We start from the raw sequence: 25,775 nt of genomic DNA, 5'->3' as shown, positions 1-25,775 counted from the left end.
TATAGTTCAGTACAGTGCTAATTATGAATACTATCGACTTATAGATAGGGCTTGATTAAAGTTCAGCGTCTCATTTAGCAGCTAGGCTATATAAGACGTGGACCTACAACTTAATGGGGAATCCAAACCCCGTGATCTTCCGCCAGGAATCAAACCTGGGTCTCTCATTCCGCGTGTTTGTTTTCGTTTAACATTCCTTTAGATCTCAATTCTACGAGATATGAATCTAGAGTTTAATATGGTCTCTGAACCACATGTGCTCTCATTGGAAATTTAATCCTGAGACCACGCACATTGAAAGCATGCATGCTAAATTATTAGGTTATTCAGAAATTAGGAATAGATGAGCGTTGATAGTTAACTAGTACACAACGAGAAAATACACTATTGAAAAGCTATATGCTGTTACTGATTAGGTCATTTGATTACAAATTTGTTCGCTTTGCTGGAAAACATATGTTTTATGTATTTCCTTTTTTATGTATTCTTTCTTTGCTATATTTTTCGAAAGAAGAAAGAGTGAAGAACAACATTAGAAAGAATACACGTAGTAAAACTAGGGACAGTAGGTAACTCTAACCAAGAGCGTAACTATAGGATGGCTGGACCGGCAAAAGGTCAAGAGCCCACCGTTAATCCGTTGTTTATTTGGTTTTTACTTTTTTTTTTTTTTTTTTTTTCAAGAAAGTGTTCTTAATATTAAAGAAAGTGAATACACAATAATTATTACAATACATGCCATTCTTAAATCTCACGGAAAATTTCAGTCTTACGTATAAGTTATCATAACGAAATAACAATAAGTGTTTTCTGAGTACAATATCAAGCGGTAGAATATACTCAGTAGTGTTTTGTTCAGCATAGGTGACCAAAAATGTAACTCTGAAGAAAGTTAATCCAACATAATGGATCAGAGGGTATAACATAGTTTTTCTGCTTTTAAAGTGAGCTTTCAGGATATTTAAAAGGACAAGGAGGGTTTCAGTGGGATTTGTGAGATAATTCCATTGTTCAAGTCTGACGAAAAATGAAACTGAAGCTCTGGAAAGCATATTGAGAATTATAACTTTCTTTACTTAATAGTTTTCGAATGCAAAATATTTCAGACAATATATATAAAGAGTACAACTATTACAAAAGTGCTTTGAAGAACTCAAAAATTAACGAAATAAATTTGGAGAACTGAAGGGAGAGGCAAATACAGTAGCAAATAGTTGCTCCATTCTGGTCACCATGACGAAATTTCTCAAGGTGAAGGGATTCTGAATGCTTCATTCGCGTAAATGTAGCTTTTCGATTTCTAGATGTGATACGAGTCAAATACAATGTCGTCTCGACAGTATGAGTGACGTGATATCAAACTTGACCGTGCTGGAATCTAAATCACTGTAAAATCTAAGAAACACCGCATGTAACTTCCTCTATGTTCACTCTGGAATTATTATTTAAACAATTATTATTTTTCTGACCAGAGTATGCATTTCTTTATTAAAAATAAATTATTTCGTAACAGTTTTCATAACGTAACGTTATCTTCCTCCTATGTTACGTTACGTTATGGAAACTTACGAAATAATTTATTTTTAATAAAGAAATGCTTGCTCTGGTCAGAAAAATAATAATTATTTAAAGAAACACCGATCTACACACCTGATGACTTAGCAGAAACATACAGTAAAGATATTTCGGCTGTATTTTCGGAAGAAAAAAATAACTACGGGGTTGGTATTTAGTAATAACATTTATAAAATGACAATAATAAGTGAACTAGCTTCTCTACTATAGTGAAAAATCGACTTCATCAAGTTTTTTTCGGAAGTCTATACAGCTTCAATGTTGTTTCTAACCATTTCTGTCACAACAGCCAGTAAACTTAAAATAAACTATCTATGGAGCACTATGAGTCGAGAAGGATTGAAAGGATTATCACTTCTTTGCATCGAGCAGTTCTTGGCTAGGAAGCTGCACTAGTAATAGATAAATTTGGCTAAGTCAAAGCAAGAAGGCTGAAATTTTAAAGTAAAATAGAACATTTAAAAAAGCATTAACTTAGTAACAAATTGTGTGTATTTTGCATATAAATTATGTTTAGATTTGCGTATTTCTAATATGCGAGATATAGAAATTTGCAATTCAATTATTATAAAATTTGCAAAATGTTAATCGTTAGTTATACAAACCTGAAGACAGGGGCGGACTGGCCCACCCTGCTACCCTGCAAATGCCTCTCTCCACCAATTTTAAAAAGATTTGCTCAATTAAACCTACCAGCATCAAAAATATGGCAGGGTAACTCCCGCAAACTTGTGTTTTGCATAAAAAAGATGTAAAGTTAAACTTTCATGAACAGACCTTATTCTTCTTCACGTTTATCGACTTGAAAAGGTTCCGCCTATGAGACAATCAGGCCCTAAAACATTGCGGGGTTAGTGATACAGCAGCTGCTAAAAACGAGCACGTTAACTACTACTTTTTTAAATATAAGAAACACAGTAGATTTCAGGCTGTTATTGGATTTGGATACCATTGCCTATTCCGGTCCTTTTACAAGCCGGCGAGTGGTGATGTTTTAAAGAAACAATAGTTTCATAGATATTGTTATTGTGGAAAGTGGAGATGGAGTCGGAAAGCTTTTGAACTGCATTGTCCTTAGACCAAGCTTCGAAGAAAGAAATCGGATCAGGCTTCGTTATTTTTTTCAGTGCGGTAAAGCGAAAAGAAATTAGTCGCCACTATCAACGATTGTTTTACACAAACCTCAAACAATTACTATGAAGTTGCTGCCCTCTGCTCGTGTTTTATTTGTATATTATATCGAAGAGCAAACCCGATAGCAGCAATTCAATTATTGAAACACCAGTTACTTGTTTGTCGTGGAAGACAGATGTGTCAGTATGGATGGTAGGAGTGATTGTGAGATTACTGTAAAGAAAAATTATAGAGGTGGTGCTAAAAAGCGAGAACGCAAACGAAGATGTGGTTTACAAAAAAGCTGCATCTGACCCACAATAACGTAGGCTATTTGAATCTGTGAAGCCCCAAGAAACAAATGAGCGTGATGTGACTCATTCGAGTACTGCAGGACAGTTGCCAGGTATTTTTTTTTTTTTTTTTTGTTTTTCTGTCTAAGGTGTTTATAAATTATAATGTATACATCACGTCTTTGGATGATTTCAGTCAATTGTAGCTTATCTTTTATGGCTATTTTTACTTGAAATTACACAACTTTAAGAGGCGAACACGAAATTAACTGAACTGTTTGCTGCCGCGTAGTGCTTTCAAACGGGTCAGATCAGGCTTTCATGGGTCAGGGGTCGAGTCAAGCCTGCTTGAGACACGGGTCGGGTCAGGTCACCTACGCTAGGGTCAGGGCTGCTCTAGCCACGGGTCGGCTCAGGTCAACTTTCTTATGCGTCGTTTCGGCTAAATCCTTCTCGGGTCGAGAGGGTCGGGTGAGTTGAACGTCGACCCGACCCGACTCATGACCCGAATAGGTTTTAGCCGAAACGACGCATAAGAAAGTTGACCCGAGCCGACCCGTGGCTAGAGCAGCCCTGACCTGACCTGTGACCTAAGGAGGTTCGACTCGAGCCCTGACCCGATGAAGCCTGACCTGACCCGTTTGAGGGCACTAGCTGCCGGCACTGGGCTCAGTAAGCGTTGGTGTAACTTCTAAAACTGCTGAACACTTATGCTGTCAGTCAAATCAGTGTTTATATCGTGTAAATGTTAACTTCCCTTTAGTTATTTAAAGTTAATTTAAAATAAAAGTGTAGTAAAATGTAAAATTTATTTGTGATGTGCAAAGTAGGTATTCATATGAAAAGAGAAGTTGGGGCCAGCCGAGGAATGGGCGGACTACACTAGACGATAGACGATAGACGATATCTATTTTTTCTGCGACATGAAGATATGATATTATGACTTACTTATGTCAAAGAAAAAACTTGCGTTTCGAAATCTATCGCAAATTTACCTCCAATCGCATTCTTTGTGTTGCATTAAGGCCACAAAGTTACAGCTTTTTCAAGTTTCCAACACTGACGCTATGTCTGTTGTCTCACCTGACACGCTTGGGGGGGAAAGAAGTTGTCTGCTAAGAGCGGGGCGTACTTCCTCGCCAAAAAGACAGATACAGAGAGAGAATGCGGCACATTCGCGAGCAGACTCCCGACTGAAGTAAGTGGTATTTTTTACGTATCAAGGGGGAGGGAAGCCCCAGATCAGCTTTGACAAAATACGGATCTTCGTTAAGTAGGGTGGTTGCAGGTTTGGTTACTTACTCTAAAAGTTTCAGATATGTTATTTTACATGAAAACGCAATAAAAATTGCCTCAAAATTAATTAACGTTTCCCAAATGTCTATATCTCCTCTACTGCTTTTTTTTTTTTTTTTTTTTTTTTTAAATCTGATAGCATTTTCTGAAACACCAGTCTTTAGTTTGGGATTTCCAGCAGACGTGGGTAAAATCATATCAAAATTAACTAGTTTATAATTTTAAAAAATCTGTTGTTCATTCTCCGCCGGCCCTGAATAGGCTACATGCCCTTATTCCATGGGTTCGAAGATGGACTTTTATATATAACACATATGAAGAATGCCAAGTACATTTTTTTACATTTTTATACAGTGGGCCCTCATTTCAGTTTAGCAGGGTGGGCCCTATGGTTGCCAGTCCGCCCCTGCCTGAAGAGGTGGGTACCGTTAACGTTTGCCAGAAGCCTACAAACCTCTAGTTATGCCTCTGCCTCTAATTACACTTCTATCAACGTTACGAAGTATTTTACCAGTTATTTCGTGGACAGTATAGATGATGTGAAACTTCAATTACTCTACCTGGATATATCGTGGGGATTACAGAAATTTTGTAGAAATACAATGAATTCTGAAGGTTGCAAGTTCAATATTTAAAAAGAAATTAGTTTATTTTTGAAAACTCTCTGAGCAAATCTGAACGTTTAGAGTGAACATACTCCAGAAATTTACTTTGATATACGCACTAAGCGAACAATTGCCAATTTAATTATTTTTAACTTGACTTACGGTCATTGACATGAAGTATAAAAGTTTTTTCCAGTTCAGTGCTTCTTCCTGGCATGCCCATCCCACACTTCCAATATCCACGGTCTTTGGTCCTTATATCCACTATCTTCACGCCACACTCTCCTGCAGATAATCCTCGGCCAAAATATCGGAAGCGATAACCAGACTGATTTGGATCCAAGCCTACTTCTTCTCCCTGTGGATTGGTGAATCTGCAGTAAAGAAGGCTGGTGTTCACTTTACACAGAAGATAAGTTGAATCAGTGGTGTTCACGAGGATTGAAGTAGAGGGTTGTAGCGTTACAGTCAGATCTTGATTTTCACCACCTAGATAATTGATGTCATCAAGATTTAAAACGTTGTCATGTACAGATACAGAATACATTCATACTTTCTCTTGCATATTGCTAGCCTATAAGTTTTAAGTATTATCATTGTTAATTCTTGTTATATTATTGCTATAGGACAAAGTATACAATGTATATTATTATTGTTAGTATTCACATTAATCGTTTTGAAAATGCCTCGATGGCTCAATGCTTGAACCAATACTTTGCGAAGCATAAATGTGAGTTCTATTCCAGATAGCGTAATATGGGAAGTGTCTAGCCTCGGACATGCCATGGGATCGAGTCAAATATTTTTGCAGGACTGCCTTCAAATTTTATTGATCGTTATTTACTTGAACTGTTCTTGTATTGTTATTTAAATGCTATAATTATACCTCCTATTACTATTTTTGTGTGAAAATGATTCGAAATTTCCTATTCGTTTCGAAACAATTTACAGTTTTATGGTACGCAGTTGTATGGAATAAATAAAGTGAAGATTTTATCATATAGATGTCCTTATTTCTCTTGCGTAATTCCTTACTTCATTTTTCCATGCTCCCAACGAAGGATTTTCAAGCTAACTCAATGTAGCGATCCAAATTGTGTCTGTGAGTTTTAAATTTAGAATTTTAACTGGTTACTCTTAATAGAATTTAGTTTTACTTATTTATTTACTTATTTATTGGAGGTTTAATGGTAAGGTTATTTGCCCTCGTCACGGAATTACCAATGGCAAATAAAGACAATGATGAAAAGACTTAAGAGAGAAAAGCAATTAAATTTAAAATAATAATAATAATAATAATAATAATAATAATAATAATAATAATAATAATAATAATAATAATAATAATAATAATAATAATAATAATAATAATAATAATAATAATAATGAGTTATCAAGGATGAAAACACATTTCGAAAAAATTAAAGAATAAATAACAGAATTAGAAACAAAAACAAATAACAAGAAAAATAACTGAAAGAGTAATAATAATAATAATGAAAGAAACTAGGTGAGAGCTGAAAAGAAAAGCCTCAGAGAACGTTAACAGTTACAATCACTAATATTTATATAGTGACTAAACTAACTACTAGAGCAGTGATCGCCAAACCGTCGATCACTAACTACTAGTAGCTCGTAGGCAGGGACATTTTCGGTAGATCGTGTTAACACTCCGGTTGGCTAACCTTGATTCCTGTAAGATTAATTCCTTGATTAATGTAAGATTAAAAAAAAAAAAAGTTGGTAATTCTTTTGGTTGGTAGCTCACATTAAGATTTAAAATCAATATGGTGGCTCAGAAGCTTCATAAGCCTGACGAACACCTACAGGATATGCTTGCTCTCCGTATATTAACTATAGACGGAAAAATGAGGGTCTATGGGTAACATAACTCATTCCATTGGTTGGAAGTAAGAAGCTGGGAGAAAAAGCTAATAAGCATGCTGTTAATCAGTCTCATCGAATTGCTTCTGAAAACAAATCCAGTGTTTATCAAAAGCAAAAACTATAGAGGAATTAATAAACATACAAACTAATAAGTACGAGGCCTGTCTCAAAAGTATCCGACCTTAATTTTTTCCACGCAAAGTAGTGATTCTCAGGCGGCGCCGCCGTGCACGGTGGAAGGAGGAACCTTAATGCGCATGCTTGAATTTTTTCACCGCGTTCGCGTGTGCCAGTCGTGAGCTGGTGGTCGCGAAGTGAGGTGCTGTTGGTAGTGTTCGTCGGATTTAGTGTTTCTCGCAAGATGACTGAACGAATTGAGCAAAGATACTGCATCAAATTCTGTCAAAGGCTGGGTGATTCTCAAAGCCAAACAATTTGTAAGATTCAGCAGGTGTTTGGAGGAGATGCGATGGGTGTAACACAAATTAAACAATGGTTCAACCGATTCAAAGATGGCCGCACATCAGTCGAGAGTGAGCAGCGTAGCGGCAGGCCCCAAACTGCTCGGAATGCAGCTGTTGTTGAGCGGGTGCGAAATTTGGTGATGGCAGATCGCCGTTTGACAGTGCGGGAGATTGCAGAAGATGTTGGAGTGAGTAAAGATTCTGCACATGCAATTTTGCGTGACGATTTGAACATGAAACAAGTGGCTGCTAAATTTGTACCCAAGTTGTTGTCTCAGGAACAAAAAGACAACCCGTTTTGACGTTGCACAGGACCTTCTGGACACCACCAACACTGATCCTGGGTATCTGAATTCCGTGATAACTGGAGATGAGTTATGGGTGTACGGGTACGACCCAGAAACAAAACAACAATCGTCTCAATGGAAGCATCCCGATTCTTCAAGGCCGAAGAAAGCGCGGCAGGTGCGAAGCAAAATCAAGGTGTTGCTGACTGTTTTCTTCGATGCCCGTGGAATTGTGCATCACGAGTACGCACCGGAAGGACAAACAGTGACAAAGGAGTACTATCAAGATGTTCTCAGGCGACTCCGTGACGCAGTCCGGCGCAAAAGACCAGACATGTGGACAGCGAAGAACTGGCACGTCCATCATGACAACGCCCCAGCACATTCATCCCAATTGATCCACACGTTCTTAGCCAAACATGGAATTACAACCGTTCGCCAACCTCCCTACTCTCCAGACCTGGCTCCTTGTGACTTCTGGTTGTTTCCAAAATTGAAGACGTCTCTGAAGGGATCCCGTTTTGAGAGTAGAGAAGACATAATGCGGAACACGACGACGGAGCTGAACAACATTCCAAAAGAAGACTTCCAGCGGTGTTTCCAGCAATGGAAGGATCGGTGGGCTAAGTGTGTGGAAGCACAAGGGGCCTACTTTGAAGGGGATTAGGGTCCCAAATCTGTCAGGTATTCGCAACTATTTTTCTGGCCAAAGGTCGGATACTTTTTAGACAGCCCTCGTATGAAGAATGAGGCAATGAGGCCCATTCCGACTGGTCTACTTCCTTGTGCATTCAGAAATTCCCCATACTATAAATTGATGACCACTTGTATATCTTCCAACACATATGGAAAACACCAGTTTTCTATCGAACATAGTGTCGTCTTTACAAAACGGTCACCATTTGTCTGCAAATCAATCACACACACATCTCAAGAGTGCTTTGGCGATACTGTCACTTGTATTCAGAAAGACACTTTCAAAAACTCCGAAGAATTTGCACTGATGGCAGACGGATGTCCAGACGTTAAAACATGGGTGGAGTTAGGATTTGTCTGCTGGGGGGGGCACCGTAAATACAAATAAGAATTGAAGGATCTTATAAGCAGGGGCGGATCCAGGACCGACTTCTGGGGGGGCGGTGGGTTGTCATACTGCTACTTTTAAGGGCTCCAAACTTTGGGATATATAAAATAAGAAAGTGTCCTCTTCTGGGGAGTGGGCGATCGCCCCCTGGATCCGCCCCTGCTTATAAGTGGTATTTTTATTTTTTGTCAAAAAGTTGGGGGGCAATGACCCCATGCCCTCCCATAGCTCCGCCCATGCGTTAAAAGGAGAACAATTTTAAGTTTATGTGTTCGCCATATCGTAGACACTTCTATTGTAGAGGCATTTGTATGTAGTGTACCCTTCTGCTAAGGTCGAAGATATAATGGAAGTTATTGTATAGGAAATACATAATATTGTATAGGGTTTGTTACTGAAAAATTTGGTTGCAGCATCATTTGATGGATACTCTAACTTCAGTGGTAAACATAAAGATAATCAAGCTCTCTTGTGACGCGAATCCCCCAAAATGATAGGGCCTATTTGCAGAGCTCACTTGGCTACAAGTTGCTTTGCTTAGAGCTTGTGAATCTTCGCTAGTAGTTAAGAAAGTGAAAAGTGCAATGAATGACCTATTTTCACTGTTTCGATCCAGTATATAAAAGGATGAGTCTATTACAGGAAATTGAAACGGCTCTTGATAACTTACCACAGAATCTTATTCAGCTAAGAAAGACACGCTGGTTATCTTACGAAGGTAGCGTGATCGTTATTTGCGAACACTTCACCGGTATTTGCTTAGCCTTCGAACAGAGTTTTAGCCATGGAGCGGACTACTCTAGTTTGGCCGAAGGATTCCTACTACTATTCAAGAAGCCTTTTACCGTGTTTGTTTACGCTCTGTAATCAAATTTATTGAAGCCACTAGCAAGACTAAGTAGGTTCTTCAAAGTACCTCGAACAACCTTTCTGAAGCTATGTCGTTCGTAAATACTGTTGTATCGGAAATTTCTTTCTACAATATGGAAGAAATTTCTTAATACATCAAAAGCAATGATGGCATCTGCAGGAGAGGCAGATGTTACTTTTTGTGATGATATCTCCTAACAAAAGATGATCAAAATTGGTTGTTGAGTTGAATTGATTTTAGTTTAGCGTCCCTTTCAGCAGCGAGGCTATATGAGACGTGGACCTATTGATTAACGTGGAATCCAAACCACATGAGCTCCGCCGGGAATCGAACCCGGGTCTCCCACGCCAAAGGCGCGTACGCTAACCGCTTAGCCACGGAGGAGCTCGATCAAAATTGGGAAGTGTTACAGAGAGGAAACAGTGCAAAATGTCAAAGACAGGTTTAATGACGACTTTCAAGTTCTGTTATCATTTCAGAAGACCCTTAAAGAGAAAGAGGAAAATCCAGACTGCACTGTTAAAAATACTTTCTTAAATTTGAGAAACCATTTCTTATCTGTGCACCGAGAATATGTTTTCTTAGAAACAAGATTTTGAAATTCTCATTAATGAAAAATGTAGAAAAGTAGATGAGGTTGTATAAAGCGAAATGAGAAAAGATACAGTTATTTTCCTTATGAATGAGAATTGCCAAATCTCATTTCTAAGAAAATATTGTCTCGGTGCATAGATACGAAATGGTTTCTCAAATTTAAGAAATTGTTTTTAACAGTGTGAGGCAATCCAAATGAAATCGACCAATGATGATTGCTAACAAAATTTAGTTTTTTATTATTTTTTTACCTATGTTTGTACCATATTCAGGGAGTTGAAAATGGGTATTTATTTTTTTAGCGGCGCAGATTTTGTCGTAGCGGCCACTTTGTATAGGCGCCTGAGTGTATTTTGAACTTTTTAGTGCATTCCGTTAAACGCTGTAACTTTTTAGGTTTTAAAGATAATGAGTTCAAACCAAAACCATATGAAAGATAATGAAATGGAAAACATTCTGTGTTCTGTGCACATTGAGACGTACTTTAGAACGTCGAAAAAAGAAGCTCTGAACATTGAGGTTGGTAACCTAGAAATGGCCATTTTGGAATGTATATTTTGAAACGAAATAAATTAAACTCATCTTTAATTTTGTGTCTATATAGAGACTAGATAATAGACAACGTCCCGAATAAGTTTCAGATCTGAGAACCATATACTTGATCTTTTGGAAATTTTTAAACATTGCGAATTTTCGAAAATCGTGTATTTTCACCACCAAATATCTCAGGAAGGACAGAAATAAAAAATCCCAAATTTGCACAAAATAGACGATAGTTGTGCAGTAACAAGTGGGTAAAATTGCATCAATGAGACTCGAGTAGTTTCTGAGTTATAAGGTTTTTCTTCACTGGGACTTAATATCATGAAGCGCCATTGGAGTGAATATAAAATCTGTAGCAAAAGTCAAAATAACACGATAGTAATGTTAAATGGGTAAAGTATGCATAATTTATGAATCATATCTTGTACAAAAAACGAAACGCGTCTGTTATTTCTTTTCTGCCTATAACGCTGCTGCTAAGACATCAGTGAAGTAAATAGTTGACTAATTTGTGTACAGAGTTCGGCACTGATATTGAAAGTACAACATGTAGGAGTTGTGAACTCTGTGGGTATGAGCTTCGAGAACCTTAGTGATTGGCACCCACACTTTGTCATTCGTAGAAGTTTAAAAGAGGTTCTTGAGCCATGGGGATGGAAACGTGTTGAAAAAGTTTGTTATTTTCCTGACTGATGTCTTCAATTCCCCCAATCCACCATTTCTCGTCATAAATGCAGGCTACGGTATCAGTGGCGGCGATTGGACGTTAAAAGTGGGGGGGCAAGGCATGATTTGAATATTTGTATATCAGTGTTAGTTTACCTGGTTGATGCTAACACTTTGTTTGTCGAAAGGTTGTATAATTAATAGGATACTATATTTTTTAGTTAAAATACTGTATATTCTATTTCATATTTTATTAAGGAAATTATAAATCCTTATCAGAATATTTAATAACAAACTTACAAAACAAATAAATAGAAAAGATAATACATGGTTAACCTAAAAGAAATAGACAAGTTATACTATGTATATATATATATATATATATATATATATATATATATATATATATATATATATATATATATATATATATATATATATATATATTTTGAGCAAAAAGATTTTACCGGTGGTACATGCATACATACTTGAAGTTTTGCGGTTGACAGTTTTTCTTTTGTTTCAATGACGGGTGTGTGACGTAAGCGGCCCTGCCCTCGAACTTGACATTGACGTGGCTTGGAGGAATATGGCGAGTCAAGTTGAGAAGGCTGTGTTCCTGAATATGCCACGACAAATTCAGTTACTGTAGTGCAACGTCTTTTTAGGACAAAGTATGGGAAAGAACCACCCACACGACAGTCCATTTATGACTGGGTGCATACCAGTGGCGTGCCGTGACTTTTCTCACAGGGGACTAGGTTCGAAGAGAATGTGTGCTGTAGAGTGGAGGTCCTGAGTAGTATTGTTGACACCAAATAACACAATTTATATGTTTCTGTAAACGCTTCTTCTACCAAGCCTCTTTCTTTCAAGAAATGGATAATTTCAGTCACAGTTTTATTTGAAAAATCTAAGAGTCTGTAAACCTATTTTAATTCACTCTGCAAATTGTTAAATGTAAAAAAAAAAAAAAAAAAAAAAAAAATCCCGTAAATTGATTTAAACAAGCAATCAGGAAATCGAGATTTCAAGCACTGAAAATTATTTAAATCTAACAGCTCAAGAAATTGTAACTCACTGAGATCTTGAAATCACAGTATCAATAATGTCATTGAAGAGACGCACGTATTTAATTTCTGAATCTGTTGAGTCATCTACTTTAAGTCTTTTATTAAAAGGTTCCCGTTGTCATCCAATTCTACTTTTCTATAAGTCTTCAAAATCGTTTCTTGCATTTCTAAGTTGAGATACCATCTTTTGTACTTTTTGGATGCAATATTTCACATCCAAGGTTTTACTTTAAAGAATGTTGAATAGTATATCCGTGCACGAAAAAAAATGACTGAAAACTTTTAGTAGAAATGCAAAATCGAAATCCTTCAATGATAACTCACACATTTTTTCTTTTTTTCTTTTTTGTAGTCATGAAAGCTTCGGTGTCGCAATTATCTGAATCTTCTACAATGTTCTCAGAACACCGTAAGAGTTCTATTTGATTTTCATTTACTGCATTCACAATCCTGGAATTGTACTTCCATCTTATATTGGCAACCGTTGGAAATCGCTTAGTTACTTCTGATTCAGCAAGCGCGTTACTGCGTTTCGATGAATATGAAAAGAAATTTGGAATGCCACTTATTCTAAAAAATATTTTACATTCCTTGATGTGATTAACAGACTGTGGAACAACGAGATTGAGTCTGTGAGCATAGTAGTGTATGGTGAGTGCACTCAAACACCATTTCACAAAAAATTGTAAACCGTTCAAATGTCCAGAAAATATGGCAGCTTCGTCCATAGCCTAGTGCTACAAGCTTTTGCTTACAATTAAAATGAGAGAGAACTTCGAAAGCATGCTCACTTCGAGCAGTCGCAGCGCAATCACTAGTAACATCTGCAAAACAAATAAATCTTTCATGAATTGCTGTCTTTCACGTACCGATTGAATGTTGAGAGATCTTTGCAATGTCCGTAGTTTTGTCCAACATTATTGCTGTAAGAAATGTATTGTTTATTTCTGACTTAATTTTATCCAGAATTACTCACCAACACATTTAATAATATAATTCTGAATTCTGTTTGATGTTCCTTTAAACACTCCATGCTGTGAAGATTACAAGTCATGGGCGCCCGAACTAGAGGGCAGAGTGGGGCCCGGACCTTCCTCTGGCTCACGAAAATGTATACGTAATATAGCAAACCACGTATATTAAATACCAGAAATACCAGACGCAACATAGCAACCATGGAGATGGGCCCCTCCCTAGAAAATTTTCTTCAGGCGCCCCTGCAAGTCCATTTAGTGCCGTACTTAGAAAGTAACTGAATTACTTCAATATAATTTCCCTAATTGACAGAATCTTCCTGTTTGTTATGACTTCTAAATAATAGCTCTTGTTTAGCCATAAAACAAGAGGAATAAATCAATCGGTTCATTAGTTCTCGGTTTGAATTAACTTCTGCATTGCTTGCTCAATTGAAAATCAATTTTGGTTTCCAGAAAGTTTTCAATTTAGTTATTGTGGACAGGTGTGAATAACATTTTTCTTGGCGCAACTTGGATTTGTGAAAATTGTTCATGTCACAAAAGCCATCATTCTTCCACACGTCCTTTTCTATGTGGAACAGAATACAAGGCCAGCAATACAGTTTGTTTCTTGTCTTACATGCAGTTAACTATTTCGAAGAAGCAAAACAATCCGTTTTGATATTATGTACATAATCTTTCATTTTTGTCTAAATGGAAATGCTTGGAGTTGTTCTACCACTGGTTATTATTTGTTGCATTTCTTGAAAATTAAGGAATCCAATGGTCCAGAACACAAGACTGAAACGGCCGATCCCCGCCCGTACTGTCCCCTATACCAATTGAAGTAATATCACTGCTTGCGCCATCGCTTTGCTGCAAGGGACTCGATTTCTCAAACGAGTCCCCTTCCATACTTTATTGTTCGAGTCATTTGCAAAATATATTGATAATCTAAAAAAGTTCACACTTCACTAGATTTCTTAAAGTGTCAAGATTAATACTGAAAATTTAATAGCGTTGAAACTATTAACTGTAAAAAGCAAACGAGCATTAAATTCGTTTACGACAGAACGCCCGTGCTTAGAGCTTAGACAACATAATATGAGGACTAGCTGACTGGACCCTGTTCCCTTCCCCGAGAAAAGCCGATTAAAACCCGAGCGTTTCCGATCTCCACTTCACTGTCGCACCCAGCACACGGGCGCTGACTATAGTTGTGTCAGAACAATTGAAATAGTGTTATTTTACGAAAATAGAGAAATACAAACAATGTTTTCGTTTTCTTTGGTATATATTTATCACAAAATACTTTAATTAAAATGCCAGGGGACTAGCCTAGTCCCCTAGTCCCCTTGACGGCACGCCGCTGGTGCATACATTTGAAGAAACAGGTTGTCTGTGTAAGAAGAAATCCACGGGAAGACCTCCAGTGTCAAATGAAATAGTTGAGCGCGTTCGTGCGAGCTACGCTCGTAGCCCGAAGAAATCAACGACACGTGCAGAAAAAGAACTTGATATCCCTCAAAAGACTGTCTGGAACATTCTATGCAAACGTCTCAAGTTCTATCCATATCGACTGCAATTACTGCAAAGTCTCAATGAAAGTGACAAACAGCAACGTTCAGTTTTGCGTGTTCATATAAAATCTTTGTGAAGAAAAAGATGACCTCATTCAGCTGCTTACATTTGAGGACGAATCAACCTTTCACACTAGTGATGTCGTAAACAGAGAAGATTAGGGACTCAGAAAGGTTAACGTGTTTTGTGCTGTATCGCCCAAAAAGGTGTATGGACCGTTCTTTTTCAAGAAGAAATTGTTACTGGAAGAACGTACCTTGACATGTTGCAACTTTGGTTGATGCCACAACTTGAAGAAGATAGTGACAATTTCATATTTGTGCAGGATGGAATCCCACCTCACTGGCATTCCGATGTAAGGGTTATCTTTTCGAAGTTCTTCCTAGGCGGTGGATTGGCCGTTCAACTGATGAGAACATGGCTATGACTCAATGGCCACCACGAAGTCCAGACCTCATACCGTGTGATTACTTTCTGTGGGGTTTCAGAAAAGAGAATGTGTATGTTCCCTCCCCTCCCTCAGTCTGACGGAACTGAAAGAACGAATCAGAGATGCTGTTGCATTGGTGGACAGTCAGACTTTGATGCCTGTTTGGGAAGAATTGGACTACAGACTAGATGTTTCCCGTGTAACCAAAGGATAACACATAGAACATCTGTAGTTGTATCACAACCACTTCCAGATGTACCCTACAACTCATGTAAGTTACGTTACCATGTAATTAAAACTCTTCATTTGGGGACCACTAAATTTGTCTATTTCTTTTAGGCTAACCCTGTATTACTCAGTAATGAATAATGAGGCTTGTTTTGCAAAAGTTACATAGAAACTTTAATGAATTAGGGATTAATGAACAACTTATATTTTTAATTCCACACAAGGTATTAAATGTATGTTATTACTCTAGAAAGACAGTAAGCTTCCCGAAACATTTTCGTTGCCATTAGGTGCAGTTTTCACTTTCTTGGAATACATCTAAACTCAACAATACTTAGAATCAATCCACACTCCAGTTATACAAAATAATCCTGAAACCTAGAATTATGTTGAATTCAGTAAATTTAATTGTATATATCCTCGTACACCCCTAAACACACCACTTCATTCGTATATTACACTGTAAAACAATGAAAAAGGTAGTAATTCTTTCTTATTGCTCTGTTTTTAATCAATATTCCTTGCTATTAGAAAAAAGAAAATACATTTTAGTCAATTTTTATGCAATTAAAGAATAACTTGAGAAAGTTTTTTTTTTTTTTTCAGTGTTATCTCGATTAGTTTCAAGCGTCTGACTAACAATGTAAGAAGAAATGAAGTACGCTGGAATCATTGTGCTCGAATACGTTAGATTTTGGACCATTTTCAGTGGCAATTAAAACGCAATTCCTGTAGCTTTCTTAACACAACAGGAAGAGAACTAACCAATACGTACTCACGCAACGGCAAATATATGGCATCATTCTTTTCTATGAACCAGTAATATATATGCAGTAACTTTACATTTCCAAATGAAACTATATACATCAATGGGTCACTTCAAAAAAGTGGGGGGGCAACTGCCCCCCTTTGCCCCCCCTAATCGCCGCCCATGTACGGTATCATTAGGTGCAAATGACGACATGCTATGTTCTGAAAGTACTGAAGTACTGCAATCAGTAAATTCATCTGGTCGTAAGTACTCCTAACATTGATTTGTGTTTGCGTCACAGATACAAAACTATGATCTGGTATTGATAGTTCTTTTACAAGTAGCAAATCGCGAATTTCTTGCTGTTTAACTGCACTTCTGATGAAACATAGAAATTGTATGCCTGAGATACTATATCAACACAAAAACTGTACATCTGTTTAGCTCTTAACATCGCGAATTTCACATTACTGCAACAACTTATAACTCAGAAATTACAAGTCTCAGTGATGCAATTGTATCCATTTGTTACTATTTAATTCTCGTCTAACTTGTACAAATTTGAGATTTTTCACTTGTGTCCTTCCTGAGATATTTGACTGTGAAAATACACTATTTTCGGAAATTGGTAAAAATTTCCAAAAAATCAAGTATATGGTTCTCAGATCTGAAATTTACTCGGGACATTGTCTATTATCTAGTCTCTACGTAGACACAAAATTAAAGGTGATTCTCATTTATTTCGTTTCAAAATATACATTCCAAAATGGCCATTTCTAGGTACCAACCTCAATGTTCAGAGCTTCTTTTTTCGACGTTCTAAAGTACGGGTTTGAACTCATTATCTTTAAAACTAAAGAGTTACACCATTTAACGGAAACCTCTGAAAAGTGCAAAATACGCACACGCGCCTATACAAAATGACCTCTACAAACAAACCTGTGCGGCTAAAAAATAAATAAATGCCCGTTTTCAACTCCCTGAATGTGGTACAATCTTAGGTAAAATAAATAAATAAATAAATAAATTTTGTCAGTAACCTTTGACCTGGGAATTGGCCGATTTTATTTGGATTGCCCCGACTATAAGAAGCTTTCCCTAGAATTGGACATATTTTTTTGAGCACGTGATTCTACATCAATTGCCAGGAGATCTTTCGTGTGTTCAATTTCTGTGGAAACTCGTTTCTGATGATCAGAAGAAAGCGATGTTTCTATTATTCTCCGCAATGAAATTGATCCTACTCTTACCTGTAGGCACAGCTTCTGTGAAGAAGTCATTTTCCAAGATGATCCGAATTTTGTGTTCCGAGTAGATTCGACTTTCCCTTAATTGTGTGAACGCATTGATGAAAGTCTCGACCGAGGGTTCGAAGATACTCGATTCAAGGAATTAGGATGACGAGGAGTTAGACAATTCAACAACTTCATATCAAAGCCATATAAGGAGTGGTTGAAGAAACCAAGAAGAAACGTTTGTTAGCCATGAATCCATAACGTAAGTTCGTTACATGGTGGTAGATCTGGTTCTTGAAGTTGGAACTGGAGAAGAGGCTTTCTTTAAAGAAAAAACTTTAACTCTCCGAGCGTAATATCTCCTGAATTGTAGGAAACTCACATAGAAACCGTAAAGTACTCACTGATATATTTAAATTTCATTGTTATCCCATCCATCTATACATATAGGCTATGACAGAATTTGGCGCTGAGCAAGTCTTGTTCCCTACTGTGTTTATCTAGTTTTCACCCCTTTCACGTGACTATATCTTGCCGTCCGCATGATTGCCACTTTTTATTATTGAGGCTTGTGCATCTTCTAAAATGTTTATTATAGGTATCTTTTTCTGCCTTATTGTATCACATATATAATTTTTACGTCACGCTGTTTTCAGTTCATCAATATCCAAATACCCCCCAGCAATAAATACACCCCAGACTGAAAATCCTGGGAAAACTCCTATCTCAGAATGTTACCCTTGTGCAAACGGACATTAACTGATGATCGACATTTTTACAACCTGCACGAAATTTCTGGAGCTAACGAGTTGCTGTACTGTGGTTGCCTACATCTTCATCTTTTGCATGAAGTATTGTGGGTTGCTATAGCAGCATTATGCCCGAATTAAATATCACAGTAACAGTTCCCGTATCAGACGATGTTGAGCACTCATCATCACTGTCATTAAAACTGACTGAAGATACTGACGAAGTGGCAACCTCCGTGTTAAATAATCCGTCTCCTACATTACCTCTTGGGCCAATTTGACCCAGTGCTTACAGTTGGTTACGGCGTATACACAAGCATGCTGTTTGGGTTGTGGAAATACTACAAAATTTATGACTCAGTCTTGTACTTCTGACTAACTTTTTAGCTAAAGAAATCCGAATGCATCATCATAGAGGGAAAATCTCATCATAGGATTTTACATTCTACCTTATCTTCTTCTTCTTCTTCTTCTTCTTCTTATTATTATTATTATTATTATTATTATTATTATTATTATTATTATTATTATTATTATTATTATTATTATTATTATTATTTATATTATTATTATTATTATTATTATTATTATTATTATTATTATTATTATTATTATTATTATTTAGTAGATATACTTAATAATTTCTTGACGTTATACAATACGTGATATAGCAACGTGACACACATCAATAACAAATATATCTATTCATATGAAATAATTTCTGACATTAACTATAACCTTCGGAATAAAGAATTTGCGTAAAATTTTAAAATTAGCTGTTACGCATGTACAGTGAGTGAATGTACTCACAATATGAATAGTGACAGCCGTAAAATTAATATTCTGATAATTTGATATATATATTATATAGATAACTATCTTTCACGATATGATGGCATTGGGTACATTTTTCGTAAATTTACGTCAGCACATCTACAAATGAAACATGTTATCAATATCTTATCTCATATTATCACAAAAATGTCTAAAATGTGGAAATTCTTTAAAACTATTCGTATATACGCATACGATAATACGGCTGTTGTTACCAGAAGTAAACTAAGGTTCTTGGACTACCATTCCATTAGTTTTGAATGCAATTCTCAATCCTTCCCTTCTGCAAAATTTAAGCTTCAAATGATAATTTAAGATCGTTTCAGTCCAAAAAGTCACAATATGTAAAACAATACGTCGTAGCTTACAAGTTAAAAAATTATACAGGGTGTTTCAAAACAACACCGACAACATTTGGGAGGTGATTCCTGACACCAAGATAAGACAAAAAGTATAGACCAACCTGGGTGCACAAATGCTTCCTTTCGGAGTTATAATCTGCCGAAAACATGAAAAAATGAACTTTAAAGGTCCATAGCTCCAAAACTGCATCGGGATTTTCCCGATTTCTGTTCACTGAATATGTAGTTTCTTTGTGTTACGTTCTACTGGTCGTCTGCATTCTTAATCTTTAAACGCCCATTGATGCAATTGCTGTATCAGGCCTTTAAACCTCAATAGCTCAGTCCCTAAGACTGGATTCTAGGCTGGAAGATGGTTTTGGATTCCTGAAGGATGCAGCTTTCCGCTGGTGTGCATTTTATCTATGTGGGGTGGAAGGAGGGTAAATATCGTGTTCTTTTGTTCCTTTTTAAACGTTTTTTTGGGAGCCATTCCCCCTCTTGGGGGATAGATTCATAAAAATTGGTACGTGAAGCAATGAAGTAGGCCACTACATGGTAATATCATGTATTTGTACTTTTTGCTTATATGGGAGAGCAGGGAGGGGGCAAAGTTAGCAGATTTTTGGAGTTCCAGTTTTTTGACGTAAATTACATTTATTTGTACAACAAACATCAATAGCTCAGTCCCTAATTAAGCTAGAAAGATATTTGGTACCAAAGTATTCCTGAAGAATGAAGCCTTCCGCTAGTATGCATTTTATTAGGGATGGGCACGAGTCGAACTAAAACTCGACTCGACTCGAAACTCGAAGCAAATTCGAGTCGAGTCAAAGGTAATTTTCTCGAGTCGAGTTTCGAGCCAAGTTACTGTTTTGAGGTCGAGTTTCGAGTCGAGTCGAGTTTGATAAACGGCTCGCTCGTTTAGCTCGTTTTAACTCGTTTTGAAATCATGGACTAATTAGACTGGAAAGCGAAAGTCATAAGAAATGTAAGCAGTAATATGGAACATTTTTAATGTTGCTCAGAAGATGGGACACTGCTCGCATCTCGTCTCGTCTCGATTAACAAGACGACTATGGATTTTTATAACGAGACAGCCTCAAATGTGAGCACCAATGTAAGCACCGGTATATACTGTAATCCTTACCACCAAGGCTGAGACCTGCACGATCTAACTTTTGAGCCGAAGCAGAAGCCCAACCCAGGTAGTGATGTTAACAAGCTCAGTTCGGTTCAACTGAGGAGCAGCTCGAGCCGGCTCGGTTGAGATGAGGCAGCCACTCGGCTCAGATGAGCCATCGGCTCGAGCCGGCTCGGTTGGGTGGGCTGTTGGCTCGGTTTGATAGTGAATGAGCTGTGAGCCGAGCCGTTGAAGAAGGCGGCCACTCTTCCCAAGCATCGCTGGTTTAGTGACACTGCCTAGCTAAGAGTAGGGGTAAGTGAAGTCTCAAACAAGACAAGTTAAGTCTTCCGAGTACCGAAGTTCAATCTTTGTCAAGTGCTAAGAAATAGATTATACAGTGGAGTACCGATTATCCGAGCTTCGATTATCCTAGCTTAATCCAAACAAACAAAAATTTAAAAACTAACCCGGTTACAACGATAAGCGGTTTATAGGTTTTTGTTTCAGCAATAAAGCAAACTAAAGCTGGCGTAAAGACGACGACTCTTCCCGACATTACCATAATTAAGTTAGTGAGCTTTAATTGTTGCACATCTTGAGTTTCAGTTTGAGAAGACACTGTTCTACGTCGAACGGTAAGACGACAAGGCACCAGCTGACCAGGGGCGGACCAAAGCAAAATTTTCACCCGGACAAAGTGACTTTTTCGCACTCCCTCTAGTCCTAGCCTATATTTTACATTTTTTCATCGATTTTAATATTTTGAACCCATTTTTCAAAAAAAAAAAAAAAAAAAATTAATACCTAAATACATGATGCAGGTCCACTCTTTCTTCTACATGCTATGTCTCCATCTGTCGGTACAGCACTATGAAACTCTCTTCTTCCGTTGTGGAACGGAAGAAGATGATGCAGTTGACGCTACTTTACAATAATATAAACCAAAAAAGTCAGTAGAAAACGTTATAAAATTTACTTTTTGAGGCTGGTTTTGGCGCCCACTGACTGTGGCACCCCGGGCACTGACCCGGTCGGGTTGCCCGGCCCTTGGGAACCCCTGCAGCTGACATTATGATGTTGTTACATCTGTGCAATGTAACAGCCAGAAACGAGACAGCTTAATGAGCAGAAAACTATGAAATACATTTTTTAAATAGAGGTCTACGTGTTCGATATTCTGTTTTGTGATTTATTTGTGTTGTGCTTTGTATTGTGTTTAAATTATGTACGTATCAATATGAAACTGCATTTTATTTACTGTATTATGGTTAATTCCTTATGTATGTACGCAGTGTGCGAATTGAAAAATTTTCCCAGGGGGGGATGAATTTCACCCATATGCGCAAGCAGTCCTCCCCCACATATATATATATATATATATATATATATATATATATATATATTCTAACAAATACAAAACAGTTGAGATGTGAGATTTTCATAAATTTTCACTCAAGTAATATTTAGGTTAACTACGCAAAGTAGACCTACTTATCTTTATGTCCACTTAAAAATACTCCAGAGGGGAAAAAGTTATCCCTGCCAGGGATAAAATTTTCCTTCTCCAGGGTGGGAAAGATTTTTGTCAGGGGGGGAATCCCTGGCATCCCCCCCGCCAATTCGCACCCTGTATGTACGTATGTATAATTATATGTATTGTACTGTATGTCAATAAAAATAATAAATACAATAATAAGGAATAATCTAATAAAGAGAAATAATCATTAACCAACAATAAGAAATACTGTACAAAATTTTCTATGTACCCGTATCAACCGAGTTTTTGCTTATGCGAATTAGATTCGGTCCACATTAGCTCGACACCCTACTGTAATCTATATCTGCAAAATTCGATTGCAAACATTGCTTGACAGATCTAGAAGGTAAAAACTGGAGAGTCAGCCAGAACCCAGACTATGATAGGTATATCATGAGTTTACTATGAAATTTTCAAAAATATGTAAATAATAACTTAAATTATTTTTGTCACTCAAAAAAACTGGGGGGCCTAGGCCGTCTGGCCCCGGGCAAGATACGCCACTGGCTAGTCCAACGAAGTTAGTACATGATATGTTGCAGTAAACACTAGCTTTTAGGATTTCCAGTTTTTGAAATAAATTTTAGACTTTCACTCAAACAGCTACTGGTTTCTTACTATTTATCATAGGATCATGGTTCATACCTCGTTATTTTTTTTTTCAGGATAAAGACTACTTTCCAACGGTATCATTCGCTTGTCCGTACTATACACCAAAAATAGGAAAATCGAAAAACCCGGGAAATTTTTCGAAATAATTTCTTCGAAACTTTTGCGCCCCTCTGACCCGGACTTGCGTTCACGTAGGAATTTTATTTTTTTTCAAGAAAATACGTTGTTGTGTACGTAATACGTATGCAAAATTTCAATCTTGTATCTTGAAAACTGAGGTCGGGAGAAATTTTTGAAAGTCTGATGGTGAGCCATTTTTTCATATACACACACAAAAATACTTCAAAAATGTACTGCGTCATTATTATTTGACCTAGAGTCATGGTTCAAGGCCATTTTCTTCAGTAAACCAAGTTCTTTCTAGTGGTACCACTCACATGTCCGTATCGTACACCTGAACCGGAAAAATCGGGAAAAACGGATTTTTTTCTGAGAAAATCACCCCCTCAGAACACTTGCGTCCCTCGGTTCCAGCCCCGGTTTCACGTAGGTATCTCAAAAAAAAAAAAAGAAAAAGAAAAAGAAAAAGAAAAAAGAAATACCCAAAGATACACACAATTCATATATAAAGTTTGCATCTATCTTGAAAAGTAAATTCTTGAAAAATTTTTGAAATTTGCCTTAAGTAAAAATAAAAAGTCATGTACCTCTGCTCCCATTTGGCGCCGCTAAGTTCACAATTCGGTTCCAAAATACATCTGGGGTGTTCTTTGGTCCACCCTTTACTTGACCAATAAAAAAAAATCCGGCTTAAATACCTGTTATAGAACCTAAATAAGTGGTCAAAGACGATACTACGCCATGGTGACAAAAGTTACTAAAAACCCTAAAAGGGTTAAATGTTTCTATCAGAAATTGGGTTTAATGTCAAAATTACTATATTCTTGCATTGATATTTTCATGTAGCCTAGTGGTGTAAGTAAAATCTATCATCTCGTAAATTGTGGGGAATAAGAACATTATGGCTACGCCGGACCTGCTCGTACACTAATAATGATTATACAAACAAGGAAAAGAAAGGAAAGGAAAACCCTCCAAAGTTTGTTTATTTCAAGAGGATGAAAATAACTATATTGTATGCATAATAATTGATTTTCCAGGAATGCTTTGAAGGTGATCCTGAATTGCCTGAAGGTGATCGAGGAGAAAAAGCATACGTCAATGGTAAACAAATATATATTTTTCTTAGAAACACTCTTTACTATCTCACTCAAGTCCTTACTTTCTCAAAAATAACATTTAACTTTCTTAATTAAATCATTTTTCCTTATTAATGATTAATATACAGAGATGTTACATAAGACTTGTGATCTTCCTAAGATAATAAATTCGTGATAGCTGTTATTGCGATTATAATCAACTGTCAAGAGTAAGAGTCTCAAAGATTCTAATTCTTTTTCTTCTTTAAAAATTAAAATATGGTTTCCTCTATTTTAAGCTAATAGTAAAAGAATTTGATATTTAAAATAGCTTCTTATTACACTAAACAGAACATGCTTTCTGAATTTCAAGGTAATATGAAATTTTAATTTAAGAGAGGAAGGGTTCATATCAAAATCTGAACATCTCCGAAACTAATTTTTCAAGAAAGGGAAACCTAACTGATATTTATCTTTCAGAATCTTAATCTATAATTCCAAAAGGAAACAATCTGTTTATTGAACCTGGTGATTTCAATAGACGAAAGTAAAATCGAATTTGTGAATTTATCACTTTTGGATAAGCGTTTCAACCCTTCAATTGCTTCCTCTTTCATTTTCGGTGTAGCTGGCGTCGGTCATCGCTGGCTCTTGGCTGACTGTCAGACACCGTTCCATTTCACACACATATTTGATAGGGCTTAGGTCCGAAGACCTAGCAGGCCAGGATACAAGGCTTGTATTGAGTATAGTATAGTATCTGGAACAGAAACTATTGTTATTTCTGAATGCCATTGCCCTCCACTCGTCTCAGTCTGCAGTATTTTCTGGTAAAGCCGAAAATGTTTACAGCGATGAGCAACTGTCAGGAGTAATCGTGCAAAAGTAACGTGGGAACATCTTCCAACAATCGATTATTTAGTGTTGGTACTCTCACATGGGAACCAATGATGGCTCTGATTAGGGATCGCCGCCCTGTCAGTACGACTCAAACAATCCGTAAATGTGATCGGCGGTGCATCGTGTAGCACTGGGTAGTGTCTGTCATGGGAAATCTCCACCGATGGTCACTTACACATCATACCCCATGGGAGTGGAAATTCTTCTGAACGGTCACCCAGATTCACTATACATTCTCTTTCAAAATGATGTAATTGCGTAATAGATATTCACTAGGTCGCACATATATTCCAGATATGAACTGCGATCTACATACAATGGCTTCGAATACATAACAAAACTCCGTATTATCTGACGACCTCCAGATTCTTAGCAGCATACCCTCTGCAGATGCTACGATCAGCTTATACTCTACCCGAACCCGACTCGCTTATATCGTTGTGATAGGAGTTTCCTTTCAATTCGACGATGTATGCAGAACGTTTACCTTGTTTGCGAAAAAGAGGAGCTCCGAAAAGAAACGATGAGAATGTATCCGAACTTATTGGATTTGTAAGGCCAGGAACGACATGCGAACGATTAGAGTTTTAGCACAGTGGCATATATGCGGATTCAGCAGTGCTCTCAGTTCGGTCTCGGAGCAGCACCCGAGAGCGAGACAGAGAAAACTATTTATATTATTATTGTGGACTCACGTCAAGTAGTGGATCGTGAACAAGTAAACAGGAAATGTGTGGGAAATACCCTGTTAATAAGTATTAAAGCTACCCTCTACCAGATAATCATATTTTTAAATCATGGACTTCCATTTCACTATTGGTCTCAGATTGTTATGCATTGTAAAAGTATCATGTTAAATATTCCCTTTTAACAATGTTTTCTTAAACAGATCATCTTTATCTTTTTTATGTTTTAAACTATTTATTTTATTATTACTTGATAATG

The 25,775-nt window shown here is 37.1% G+C and overlaps 1 protein-coding gene across 2 annotated transcripts in view; it reads right to left on the bottom strand.

Moving 5' to 3' along the window:
• LOC145662609 (uncharacterized) overlaps nt 1–25,775 on the bottom strand; it is a 62,880-nt gene that overhangs the window by 8,479 nt on the left and 28,626 nt on the right. For both annotated transcript variants that reach the window (XM_081728331.1, XM_081728332.1), the window contains exon 2: nt 5,045–5,371. In XM_081728331.1, coding sequence (XP_081584457.1) covers nt 5,045–5,371 — 327 coding nt within the window. The remainder of the gene's footprint in view (nt 1–5,044; nt 5,372–25,775) is intronic.

Source organism: Thermobia domestica, chromosome 10 (assembly GCF_964235325.1).
Source record: "Thermobia domestica chromosome 10, izTheDome1.hap1.1, whole genome shotgun sequence".
Taxonomy (NCBI): Eukaryota; Metazoa; Arthropoda; class Insecta; order Zygentoma; family Lepismatidae; genus Thermobia; species Thermobia domestica.
Note: the sequence above shows the minus strand (reverse complement) of the source record. Positions and strands in the feature narration are given on the sequence as shown.